The sequence below is a fragment of the Hyla sarda genome, chromosome 4 (assembly GCF_029499605.1).
Source record: "Hyla sarda isolate aHylSar1 chromosome 4, aHylSar1.hap1, whole genome shotgun sequence".
NCBI classification, from domain to species: domain Eukaryota; kingdom Metazoa; phylum Chordata; class Amphibia; order Anura; family Hylidae; genus Hyla; species Hyla sarda.
In genome coordinates, this window is record NC_079192.1 from 324,343,385 (window position 1) to 324,357,278 (window position 13,894).

At 38.6% G+C, this 13,894-nt stretch overlaps 1 protein-coding gene across 3 annotated transcripts in view; it reads left to right on the top strand.

Moving 5' to 3' along the window:
* Positions 1 to 13,894, top strand: part of HRH2 (histamine receptor H2) — a 128,533-nt gene that overhangs the window by 84,676 nt on the left and 29,963 nt on the right. For all 3 annotated transcript variants that reach the window (XR_008892814.1, XM_056574970.1, XM_056574971.1), the window contains exon 2: positions 3,812 to 5,366. Coding sequence is in view for 2 of the 3 variants with exons in the window: in XM_056574970.1 (XP_056430945.1) it covers positions 4,249 to 5,366 (1,118 nt within the window). In the remaining variant the exon portion in view is untranslated. The remainder of the gene's footprint in view (positions 1 to 3,811; positions 5,367 to 13,894) is intronic.

Consider the following 13,894-nt stretch of genomic DNA (forward strand, 5'->3'; position numbering starts at 1 on the left):
ATGCATGCTACAGAAGAAATATAGAACACAATTTTAATAGATACAGTATATATTGGCCAAAATGTTTTTACATGATAATATGTACACTAAATAATGAGAAAGGCATTAAAAAGTGTCCAAAGCCTTACAAAAAAAAAAATACTTTGTTCTTTTGTGTGGGAATTTATTTCACCCACTTTTTCTACTTAGCAGGGATTTTTAGTAAAATTTATCTTATTTACATCATGTTTAAAACCAATAAGAGAGGGAAGGCCACTTACGGTGTGTCATTATAGCGTTAGTCAAATGATCTTACAAGTGAAGATTTATAGTAACAACAAATCATTATACAAAAGCATAACAAGATTGCTCTTTTTACTAAACATAAATAAATACATAAACAATCAAACAAATAAATAAATATATTCATTAATTAATTAAGTCTAGATATCATGTACCATACATAAATATAACACCTAACTTTCTGCCACGATACCTCTCTTATAGTTGAAGTAGCATGTTTGTTAGAGGACTCCGGGAATTGTATCTTAGCCAAATGAGATACCTAAAGTTGCGTAAATGAAGGCATTTGGCATTATTACAATTTACCTGATTGTTTCTAATCATGACATTGTGTTCCAGACACACATGATTAAATAGTTCAATTTAATCCGTGAAAAGCCTGAAAATAAGTTTATTTCAGCATCTTCTTCCCTTCTTTACTTACCACAATTGATTCTCTTTCCTCAATATGAAATAAAAGAGTTTACCGCGGTAAACAAAACTCCAATGGTAAGGTTTATTAACGTAGTTCTAAATTCTGCCTGTATATAACTAGATAAGGCTGAAACAATACCAAATTTACACATTTGGCACATTATTGGTAATTCTCATTTTATCCCCTATCCCTTATAGTAAATTGTGTTGTAATCTTCCTGCTGTTTTGCCCTATTTTTGTAAGTATATGTTGCCCTATGCACAAATATGTACTGCGAGATTTTGCTAGAATTGTTGGCACCAGAAAATATGGCATTTTTTTTTTTTTTTTTTTGGCTTTCCGCTTGCAGGAGGCACTGAATTTCATTGCAGGGCAATGCTCAATGTGATGCTGATGCAATGACCAATGTGACTCTTAGCATTTCAGACTTTTGAATGTGTTAACTCTGGAGTTTTGGCAAAATCCCCCCCTAAATAAATCCAGTTTCTTGCTGTGCTCAATGGTGTCTGGAAGGATTGCGCTATCTGAGTGTGATTTTTGAATCAAACTGTTTTATTCACAGTAGTAAAGGGGCAAACAATTGATTATATGGACCATGCACTTCTAGGGAAAACTTCCCCCTATGTCAGGTCCTTGACAAAGAGGAGAGTTTACCCCAGAAATCCGTAGTCCATTTAATCAGTTTGCCTTATTTCTACTGTTAATAAAACAGTTTAATTCTAACATCACACTCAAATTATGCAATCCATCCAGACACCAGTGAGCACAGCGAGAAGCCGGGTTTTTCTCAGGGGGTTTCTGCCAAAACTCCTAAGTAAACATGTTTTGAAGTCTCCCCACCGTTCCTACACGGAATCGGCAACAGTAGCAGACTTTTAGTATGCTAATCGTTGTAAATCTTGTAAACTTGGCGAGCTTTGCCTGAAGCCGCACCCTGCCCCATCCACTTGGCGAGTGATGCGTAGATCAGCCAAATGTTATGACTTTTGGCCATTCTTTGCCAGGTGCCGCCCATAGCAGATTTCCTCCTAGTTTTGTACCATGTTCGAAGAGACTTGTAAACCATATTTAAATTTCTTTATATAATTTTTATACAGCACTAAAAACTATATAAATAAAACTTTTTTTGGTCACGCTATGATGGATTTAGTATACATTACATTAAATACAAATTAATTAGAATCTGTCTTTCTGACATTGCAGAACCTGTCTGTCATGCTATCAGTAATCCACAGTTGTTGCTTTTGCCCATATGACAAAAGAGAAACAAAGTGAACCATAGTGTCAGAGGTTTATTATGTCAACTCAAGATACCAACTACAGAAATAGAGATTAAATGCTTGGAATCAGATTAACATTAGATTACAGCAAATAACAGTAGATAAACCTCAAAAGAGGACTAATCATAAAGACAACAAATAAGAATCAAAAAGAGTATTGCATATTGTATTATGCATCAGGATAGGGAGAGTACAATCCCTCTGTATCCTGTGGGGCCTCATTCCGTATCAGTATTCTTCATGTGTTCTATAAGTCATTCTTGAATAGTTTGTAAGAGGGTGGCACTCTGCTGGAATCTCATGTTTAACAAATATTGTAGCTTTATATTAGTTCTCCCCAAACACAAAGGAAACACAATGGCTGGATGACTGCTATCTTTCAAAGAGTTACCTCCTGGCTTCCAGTTCTAGTCTAAGTTTTTTATGGAGATACTGTTTCAGTACAGTAACTTCATTTTACTTTTTATAGAATTTGAAGAAATAAGCAGTTGCTCAAAATTATTTTTCCATAATCAAAATCAAAACGTTGATAAATCCCCCCATTTTGTTTCTTTTCACAGTAGATTTGGTCATGTATGACTACTTGGTAACACTTGTACCATACACAAATGGACAAGCTCTGTTAAAGCAAATTCAGTAATTGAAGGGTGCAAAGCTTCCAGGAGGCTGAACAAGCTCGATGCTAAATATCCACTCCGATGGAAGAAGTAGAATTCCAGAAAATCTATAAAAATAAATGTTATGTTTATTTGCCTATAAACTTTTATCAAAAGTCAGCCAATCCCACCAACTTCATTAAAACTGGCTGACTGTCTTATATGTGTATGGGGGCCTCCTGACCCTCCCCTGACAGATGATGTCATAGGAGAGGACGATCTGGCGTGTTGGATTTCAACAGACCCACCCTTTTTGTTCTCAGAGAGTTAAGATACTCCCAGTGTTGTCTGGCAGTGACTTACCCCTCCTCTCTCCGTTGAGAACAAATGAGCGTTCAGCCATGACAAAGTTCATGTGTATGGGGAGATCGGGAGAGATAGGTGTCAGCCGACAATATCTGAACAGCAAGATGGAGCTGCTTCTTCTAACAGATGACCAGTGGGAAAGTGCATGCACCCTATGGGCAGAGCCATGCTCAACTTGCAAAAATATATTGGAACAAGTAGGAACATGGGCCACAGTAAAGAAAAAATAAATAAATAACCCAGGGGCTGTGCCCGCACCCGGGGAGTGGACCTCCAGCAAAACAGTATTTAATCTTCCTGTATGCCTCAATCAGGCTGTTTGGCTGTGAACTCACCATTGCTGGTCAGTAGGGTGTTCCTCTCAGCTGAAAATAGGCATTAATGCCTAGTATCAGAGATGGCTGGTACAACATAGTCGAATAATTCCAGCATGTGTCTTCTAAACCCTGTGCAAAGCAGCAAAAATAGATTTGTTCACTTTTTGGTTCTGTGTTTCTTTATAGTATTGGGTACATTTAAGAGAATCTACAGAAATGATCTCAATGGGAATGGATACATTCAGATAAGTACAAATGACTGAGGAGAAATGTGCAGAAAATTCAGTAAGGGAATGTTAGAGGTTTTTGATAAAAGGGAGAGGGGTAACTCTTAGAAGCGGTTTTTCTCCTTGACCCTATATAGTGTTAAGACAGAATCTAAATTTTTATAAAAAATCCTGTGTATTTACAAAAGACAATAAATGCTTCAAAAACAAATCTAATTTATTTAACTGGCGTATACAAGATAGATGTGAACTGACAGAATATGTGTATAGATATTGATCAAGACTTGTTATTTTCTATTTCACTTACTGTATACTTTTTTTTTTTCAGGTTTTTGAGCGGCTTTCAACACATCTCCTGCTAATTGAGAAATATGCTGCAACCTCTAGACTTCTACAAGTGCAAAAACAAAGTTACTGCTGCCAGCTATGAATGATCTATTACACTAAAAGCTGCCGGATAGCAATACAAATGGTCAACACTAAAGGAGCAGAGTGAACAAAATCGCTTTACAAATTGACTTGACCTTAGAGAACAAAAGCACAAGGATAAACAGATTTGCAACCATACTTAAGTGGATACTATCAGGCGAAGAAATTGCTTGGTATACATTGGGGTCCAGCAATGCATAGTTCAATTTGCATTGCTGGACCCCTTCACATGATCAGAAATGGCTGATAAGGATCCTATATGAAATCCAATTTAACTCTGAACTTAAGCTAACAGGGGGAAAAAATACTTAAAAGACTAAATCTAAATTCAAAGCAATGTGTTCTGTCATGGATGACAACCTTGAGGATTCAGTTGTTACATGCTGGAAGACAATCCTATATAATGTCCTCATTGGAGTGGTGTTGGTTCTCATCATAATCATTACAATATGTGGTAATGTGGTGGTATGCCTGGCGGTTGGATTTGACAGGCGGCTCCGAAGCATGACAAACTGTTTTATTGTCTCTTTGGCTATCACAGACCTTCTGTTGGGTATTCTGGTGCTACCCTTTTCAGCCTTGAACTTGTTACATGAAGAATGGCCTTTCGGATCTACATTCTGCAATATTTATACCAGCTTGGATGTTATGCTGTGCACAGCCTCTATTCTAAATCTTTTCATGATCAGCTTGGACCGCTACTATGGAGTTACAGCTCCTCTGCGCTACTCCATGCTTGTGACTCCTTGCCGTGTAGCCATAGCTATGGGGGTAATATGGGTTGTATCTCTTATGGTCTCCTTCCTTCCAATCCATCTTGGCTGGAATACAAAAGATAAATCTATCCAAAACCTCAGAGGAGATGGAAACAAAGAATGTAAGTTGGAGGTGAACAAGGAATATGTTTTAGTAGATGGCTTGCTAACTTTTTATCTTCCTTTAGTAATAATGTGTCTCATGTATTACAAAATCTTCAAGATTGCCAGAGAACAAGCCAAGCGAATAAATCATGCCAATTGCTGTAATGCTGTGAGTCCTACACTACCCACTGTTCGAGAACACAAAGCTACTGTTACTTTGGCAGCTGTCATGGGGGCCTTCATCATCTGTTGGTTTCCTTATTTCACTGTATTTACATATGAAGGAGTGAATGACATTGAAGTTGATGAAACAGCCTTCTTAATAGTCCTGTGGTTAGGTTATGCCAACTCTGCCCTCAACCCAATTTTGTATGCTGCTCTGAATAGGGACTTCCGTACAGCCTATCAACGCCTCCTGCATTGTCGACGTGTGGGTCCACTTAGCAATGAAACCCCTCTTACTCTCCTTCACATTCGACATCCAGAAGAACGAATGCTTCAAGATATGCAAAACCTGCATGACCACAAGCCACATGACCAGCAAGAAACAAATGGAAAAGAATGTAGTCCTTTTATCAAAAATGTTACAGAAAGGTAATACTTTTTATTAAAATCTAGACCAATCAAAATATGAATTGCAAATTATATAGTTCCTTATGCTGTTAATCTCATATATGTTTCTTTACATACAGTACATTCACTTTTTTTGGGGGGGGGGGAATGATTTAACTCAAAGGATTATTCCAATACCCCTAGGCTATGCTATCATTTTACAAATGGTGGAGGGTCCATGTTCTGGGACCCTCACTGATCCTGAGAGTGAATGAGATACAGCACTGATTTAGTGTTATACCCCTTCTAGGTTTTCCTTGTACAGTAGTTCTCCCAGCCACCTCAATCTCCCAGAACTGCAGCCAGCCCAATTTACTTCAATAGGGTTAGTGACTAGAGCCCTTGTGTACAGTTAAAGGGGTTCTCCGCTGAAAACATCTTATCCCCTATCCAAAGGATAGGGGATAAGATGTTGGATCGCGGGGATCCCGCTGCTGGGGACTCCCACGATCTTCGCTGCGGCACCCCTGTCATTCGGTGCACGGAGCGAACTCTACTCCATGCCCGATGACTAGCGATGCCAGCCTCCACGCCCCCTCCATTCATGTCTATCATCACCCCCCACCCAAAAAATAATAATACATGTGTCCCCTGAAAATGATGACATTATAATATTAGTTTATGTCAATGAAAAATCTTAAAGGTTATGGCTTTGGAAAGCTTTGGCTACATTTATGGTGGCTGGCTGTGCTGGTTTACTGCAGCTCAACTCTTATTCACTTCAGTGGCAGCTGAGCTTCAGCAACCTTGTACAACTTGGCACAGTGGAAGATTCCTGTGGATAGGCCATGAATTAAAAAAAAAAATCCCAGAAAATGCTAAGACAGGGGTCATAGAGGTAGTGGTTGCACCGAGCCCTAATATTTCAGATGGGTCCAAATTTCCCTATGTCAAGAAGACAACAGTATTACAAATAGTACAGGGTAGGTGAAGGAACCTTATATTTTGCAATGGGGACCAGGAGATTGAAGTTACACCTCAGGATACAAACTATGGTGAATATTTTAATTATTTTTATCATTTATTTTGTTTTATTATTAAGATTTGGATTTCCATTTGATATGTTTGAAAACCACTTTATATTCTATATGATTAGAACATACGCAGGATGGTAAATTCTAGATTCTGTTTTCTAACTTGTGGGAATTTTTGACAAGTGAAAAATAAATAATGTTTCTGGACTTTAACAGTCAGTCTTATCATACCCTTCTTATCTTGCTCACATGGTACAGCTTTGCACCCTGGTATCAGAATAATTATTTTTCTTAAGATGTCAGTCTGGAAATATTTCTCTCCTTTCTGCGGCCACAACACTATGAACTTCAGAAATCCAAGTCTAAATTCTATCACCATTTTGATGTTTTATCAGTAGTGGAACCACTAAAGTAATAGGGTAGGAAATATTATTTTACCATCAAAAAATGCCTTTACGTGATGTGTATAACTTAACCCACTCATGACTTAGTTCTTTCACATATTATATTAATTCTTATGACATTGGAATTATTAACAAAATGGTATAGTTATATACAAACAAAGAAGGAGAGGATCGGCTCACCCTTTCCACGATGAGTCCAATAGTCCCAGGCTGGCCAGGTGCATAGGGCGTGATAGCCACAATCACGGTGTATGCTGCAGGAAGTAACTCCCGAGGGGAGGAAACTGATTCCAGTCAGGATGTAGTAAAAATTGCAAGCTTTATTTTCATCTTGTTGAAATCATCACAAAAAAAAGGGGGGGGGGAGAAAATAAAAACATGGAAATGTGGATGCTTTTCGGGAAGAACCCTTTATCAAGGCATAACATGCCTTGATAAAGGATTCTTCCCAAAATGAGTCAGTGTTTCTATGTTTTTGTAATTTTTATTTTTGTTTATTGTAATGCACACTATTGGAATAAACTAGGATTTTATTATTTATTTAATAGTTGTGAAATTTGCGCATGTGGTGACACCAATATTGTTTATAATGACCATACATCCTTAGCCTCTTTATAGTTTACTGTAAGCTATGCTCAGCCAAGGATATAACAGTTTAGCCTGAGCAGAACTCGAGGTTGCCAACGAGTGCACTGCTATTGTGCCCATTCTGCAACTGGCAGGTTGGTAGTTTAAACTTAAAATGTAATTAACAACCACATGTATGGGATTTTACAGAAGGAGGAAGCAGCAGGCAGCAGGGTTTCACTGCAATACACTGTTGCGTCCCTGTTCCAACTGCCACAGTTAGATAAAAGTCCAAATCTAGCAGTCTAATCCCTTGAAGGGGTAAAGGGGTACTTCGGATAGAAGAAATTATTCCTATTTTGTCCCCTCATGGCCAAACCAACTGTATTGTAATACACTTACTACTTGCCAGCCTCTGTCCACTTTGTCGCCTCTCACCCCTCATTTACTCAAATGCCCAACACCACTCATACCCCCCCTCCCCTGCAATGGAGATAGAGACCATGGGGGAGATTTATCAAAACCTGTCCTGAGGAAAAGTTGCTGAGTTGCCCATAGCAACCAATCAGATCACTTCTTTCATTTTTAACAAGGCCTCTGCAAAATGAAAGAAGCAATCTGATTGGTTGCTATGGGCAAATCAGCAACTTTTTCTCTAGACAGGTTTTGATAAATCTCCCCCCATGTGACACACTTGTACTGGCTTTCAGTTTCCTTGCCCTGTAAGAGACACTCCTTTATGATATCCTAACACCAAGCCTCCACCCCCTTACTATCATCTAACCAAGCCACCCCCCTCTCTATCATAGGTTGTTAAGTCAAACCCCCTTTCTACTGGATGAAGCAGTAAGGACTGCTGGGAAAGGTGTGCAGTAGGAATGAGCAGAGAGAAAATGGGGCAGAGAAGGAGTAGTGAAAAGTGCCAAAAACAAGCCAGGGGGGACTGTTTAAGTACATTCTATACTATGTGGAGTACTTTTTTTAGGCCCTCGGATAACTCCTTTAAGTTCCAAAGTCAATAGTAACAGCTGCATCTAAGGATGATGGTTGCTAGTCACGCCCTTTTTACCGATCTTTATAGCTAAAATTATTTTTGTCACTAAGGGATTAAGAAATACTTAATGCACATAAGTAATGCACCAACTAGGTTTACTTTGGACATACTGTAAATCTAAAACCAACACTAGACGTCACTTGCAGGAGGATTAACCCAACTTTTGTATGACTCTTTGATGGTTAACACTGACATGAAATAATATTATTTCTTGGTGCTTTAAAGGGGTACTCTGCTGCTAGACACCTTATCCCCATCCAGAGGATAAGGGATAAGATGTCTGATCGCAGGGGTCCTGCTACTGAGGACCTCCCACGATCTCCTGCAGCACCCAACATGCCCCCTCCCATAGACATGAATTGAGGGGGCATGGTGTGACATCTCAAGGGGCATCATGAGCACAGCCTCCGGCTCCAAGCGTTCTTAACAAAATATTCAGAATGCTGGAACACCGGAGTACCCCTTCAAAGGGGTATTCTTGCACTTTTTTTTATAATGTGCTGGGCCCACTGTGAAAAAAGGAAAACATAATCTTCTACTGCGCTCCATCAGGGATTACCCTTTGACTCCTCCATGTTTCCCACTTGCCACTCTTCTTCCTACTTCTGATGGTCTCTGAAAAAATAAAAAAGGAGAGTAGTGAGCGGGAGAAAAAGGAGGGGAGTCCCAAGGGAGCAAGGTAGGTAAGTATGTATTTTTTTTTTTTTTTATAGCAAAACCAGCACAATATAAAATAGTGCAAGAGTATATGGGATTAATGGGTTAAGGTCTCACTCTTAGTTTTGGCTTACAAATACCAATGTGAAATATTCAACAAAATAACGCTGTGTGAATGTGGCTTATCTCAGAGTTATCACAGTGTGCAATAACTCATTTGGCAAAATTTTCCCTTGAAGTTGTGCTTGTAATCACTTAACCTTTAGAAATACTGTGCAATTATTCATTATCCGTAGGAGAATTAAATACAAGTACAATATAAAAAAAAAAGGAAGTCAGAAGACCAACCTATGATCAGAATGGTAGTGTCTAATAGAAAACAAGGATTGAACAAGAATTCTCATTGGCTGCAATTGTTTTGATACATAAGATCCAAAGTTTAAAATAAACATTTTTTAGTTGTATTTTGTAAGACAGAAGGATGCAGTTGTCCATAAATGTTTAAGTAATCATTATTTTTCTAATCTAATCTTTTTTTTTTATCAACCTCCTTTTGTAGACTATTATTAGCAGATAATTGTGTATTTAATTTTCAATGGATGTTTTGTAACACTTTAGAGTTTATTTTTAAAGTTAAATTCGGAGATCACTTAGGTTGTGAGGTTTGCACAGCTGAATCCTGAATTCCTAATTAGTCACAGCTGCATTTGATATTTGTCTTACCATGATTTGATTATTTATGGAAAAAGAATATCACAACTAGACAGCACACGAAGCTTGTATGGCATTACTGTCATTAACTGTAGACATGACAAAAGTTTTGATTGGCCAGGGTTAGAGATGAGCGAACTTTTGAAAAATTTGATTTGGCCGATTCGCCAAATTAAAAAAAAAAATTTGTTTCGATCCAAATTTATTTCCGGCAAATCTATATTAAAAACGGCTATTTCTGGCCTACAGAGAGCCTCAATAAGGGTATAGAACACTTTGCTGTGTTCTAACATGCATATGGAGTATGCTGGGGTAGTGAAATAATACTATTATTCAGAATAACATGCAGATTACCGGCATCACTTTTAGAATCACTGCCGCACAGCAGCACAATGACAGAGCCTGGATGTGGCATCAGTGTCAGGAGACCATATAGTGGCTGAATGGCACATCCAGGAGTTGGCAGCAGCATGAGTAGGCACTAGGCCTTCACAATCCCTAAGATTACAAGATGAATTCTGAAATTTAAACCGAAGATTTGGGGTAGCTAGTGCTACCCTAACAAAGTTATTATGCGAATATTCGCAATTTCAAATATATAGCGAATATATTCGCAATATTCGCAAATTTGTGATATTCGCGATAAAAATTTGAAATGGGAATATTCACGCCCAACACTAATCAAAGGTTTATGGTCACCTTAAAGGGGTACTCCAGCAGATTTTTTTTTAAATCAACTGGTGCCAGAAAGTTAAACAGATTTGTAAATTACTTCTATTAAAAAAAAAAACTTAATCCTTCCAGTACTTATCAGCTGCTGTATGCTCCACAGGAAGTTATTTTCTTTTAGAATTTATTTTCTGTCTGACCACAGTGCTCTCTGCTGACACCTCTGTCCATGTCAGGAACTGTCCAGAGCAGGAGAGATTTGCTATGGGGAATTGCTCCTACACTGGACAGTTCCTGGGACAGACAGAGGTGTCAACAGAGAGTACTGTGGTCAGACAGAAATTAAATTAAAAAAGAAAAGAACTTCCTGGGAAGCATGCAGCAGCTGATAAGTACTGGAAAGATTAAGATTTTTTAAATAGAAGTCATTTACAAATCAAAAAATAAGGCTGGGTTCACATCACGTTTTCTCCCATACGGGAGCGCATACGGCAGGGGAGAGCTAAAACCTTGCGCTCCCGTATGCTTTCGTATGCGCTCCCATATGTAATTCATTTCAATGAGCCAGCCGGAGTGAAACGTTCGGTCCGGTCGGCTCATTTTTGCGCTGTATGCGCTTTTTCCCCGGACCTAAAAATGCGGTCAACCACGGTTTTAGGTCCGGTTGTAAAAGCGCATATGACGCAAAAATGAGCCGACGGGACCGAATGTTTCACTCCGGCCGGCTCATTGAAATGAATGACATACGGGAGCGCATACGAAAGCATATGGGAGCGCGAGGTTTTAGCTCTCCCCTGCCGTATGCGCTCCCATATGGGAGAAAACGTGATGTGAACCCAGCCCTAATACTGTTATATCACAAGCACTGGAGGGTACTGTGGAAAGTGGACTCTGCTGGGACACTCCAGTACGCTTCCCTGTAAGTAGTACTATAAATGAATTGTACAATAAAAATGAGCAGGAGTGCGCGCTGAGTAAAATACAAGTTTTTACAAATCTGTTTAATTTTCTGGCACCAGTTAATAAAAATAGTTTTCCACCGGAATACCCCTTTAAGTCTCTTGCATGATTAATATTTTTCTTGATTTCTTTGCAAATTAACAAAGATCACTTTGCCGCTCTGTTCACAAAGCCTGTTTACTTAATGTAGGGACTGTATATACAATGAGAAAGCATTCCTAAGATAGGACCGTGATAAGAAGTGGGAGAAGGTGAAGTTCTAGAGGACAAAGCAGACACGCGTACAAGCGCTAAGTGTAAAACAAAAGTTTACTTAGCAAGCTAAAAACAAATGAATCTCTCAGGAGCTGTACGTGAGGTGTCATTTAGTTGAACTATGGCCACTGAAGACACTGGACCCATTTAACAAACTATCATTTAGAAGCAAGGAATCAATAGTGGCAATATAGGAATTAAGTGTGTCCTATGGAATGTGATCTCAACAAGGCATGTCCGATAATGGCCAGTCATACTTTCCATATGATAACATGCCCTTCTGAAAGTTCAAAACTAGAATTCAGAAATATTTCCTCATGCAATGTAGGGGCATCTTATGTCAGAATGATTTATGTTATCACGGCCTCCAGGTGGCTGTTCGAGGAAAATGGAAATGGTCATTACAAAGCTTCACTTTCTGATATAGAATTCTTTTTTACCTAGTCCATTTTAACTGTATATCAGTAACTACCATAAGGATTTAAAAAGTTTTCTATTAAAACTCAAATACTGTAACATGTATTCATTTTCTAATATGTTTCTATTTTCTGATTGTATATTTTATTTTATTTGACATTATTATGAGAGCAGACATCTTTCTTGATCTGTTTTTACAGTATTTAGTAATATGCTTTTCAGTAAGTGGCACAAAAATCTATTCTCTATTCTTTGTATAAGGCAGGTTTGTAAGCATGTTCTGCTACAGAGGGAGGGGAGGCTGAGCTCCTATAGTCTTTTCTCTCAAATTGTGTGACTGTACTTACCGTTAGGCCTAGTAATACGATTAGACGCAAAGGTCTCACAGGACTGTACAATATCATAGCTAGCAGCTAGTAATAAGAATGAACACTACAATATTTCAGAAAGATGTAAAATATAAATAATAATTTAAAAAATTGCGCAAATTCGTAAAAAACTAGCTTTAACATAAAACCTTGATTTTAACAATAGCAATTTTTGGATGATACATTCGGTTAAACCCCTTAAGGACACAGCCAGTTAAAATTTTTGCAATTTCTTTTTTTCTTCTTCTTGTCTTTTAAGAGACATAACTCTTTTATTTTTCCATCCACAGACCCACATGAGGGCTTGTTTTTTGCACTTTATGGCAGCACTTACATGTTCTATTTATTTTGTGAGTAATTAGCATTAAGACAATACCCATCTTTACATGTTTTTCTATTATTGTACTACTTTAAAAAAAAAATCATACTTTTTGTAAGAAAATGAGTATGCTTAAAATTGCCATATTTGTAATTTTTTCTTATATGGGGCTGTATGATGGCTAATTTTTTGCACTGTGATCTGTAGTTTTTATCAATACAAGTAGAACCCCAAAGAGTGGAATGGAGCAGGTAAGGAGACCTCCAATCGTCATCTTACCTCATTGGACACTCACAATTGCGCTGTTGGTGGTCTGAAGAGTGTAACCAAAGCCCGTAACAGCTTTAGATGCTGTGATTAACATTAATCATGGAATTTAAAGGGTGAATGGTGAACGTCAGCTGATAGCAGCTTGGACCTGCCGTGCATGAATCAAGTGCTGCTCCTGCTCATCATATAAATGTTGATCATGGTGCACTAAGTGCCTGGGCACCGTGCAGTACATTTACCTCATGGGTCCTCTAGAGGTTAAAGGGGTACTCCGGTGCTCCAGCATTCTGAACATTTCATTCAGAACGCTCTGAGCCAGAGGCCGTGATCGTGATGTAACGGCAATGTCCCCTTCGTGCCATCACACCATACCCCTTCCATTAATGTCTATGGGAGAGGGCGTGTTGCTCGACACGCCCCCTCCCATAGACATGAATGGAGGGGTCGTGTTGTGATGTCACAAAGACGCGACAACCAATGCCGCAGGAACTCGGTGTTTGTTTAGAACGCCGTCTGCTACAGGAGATCTCGGGGGACCCCCGCGATCAGACATCTTATCTCTTGTCCTTTGGATAGGGGATAAAATGTCTAGCAGCAGAGTACCCCTTTAAGCACAGACCTGTAAAGGCTCCATCACAATCTATGCACATGGACATGTTCTTCCCTGGAAGCAAATAGAGTCCAGCTGTGCATGCCACTATTATTTCTGTTGGATCTGTATGAAATACATAAAAAATTGGTTAAAAATTGCATAAAAATAAGTGGTTTTGTGACCCCATCTAATGTGTATAGGGCTTTAAATAAATTGTTGTTACATTTTACCTGATGATTGTTTGTTTTAGTTGGAAGTATCAGTTTTCATAATCTTTCATCTAATTTCAAATA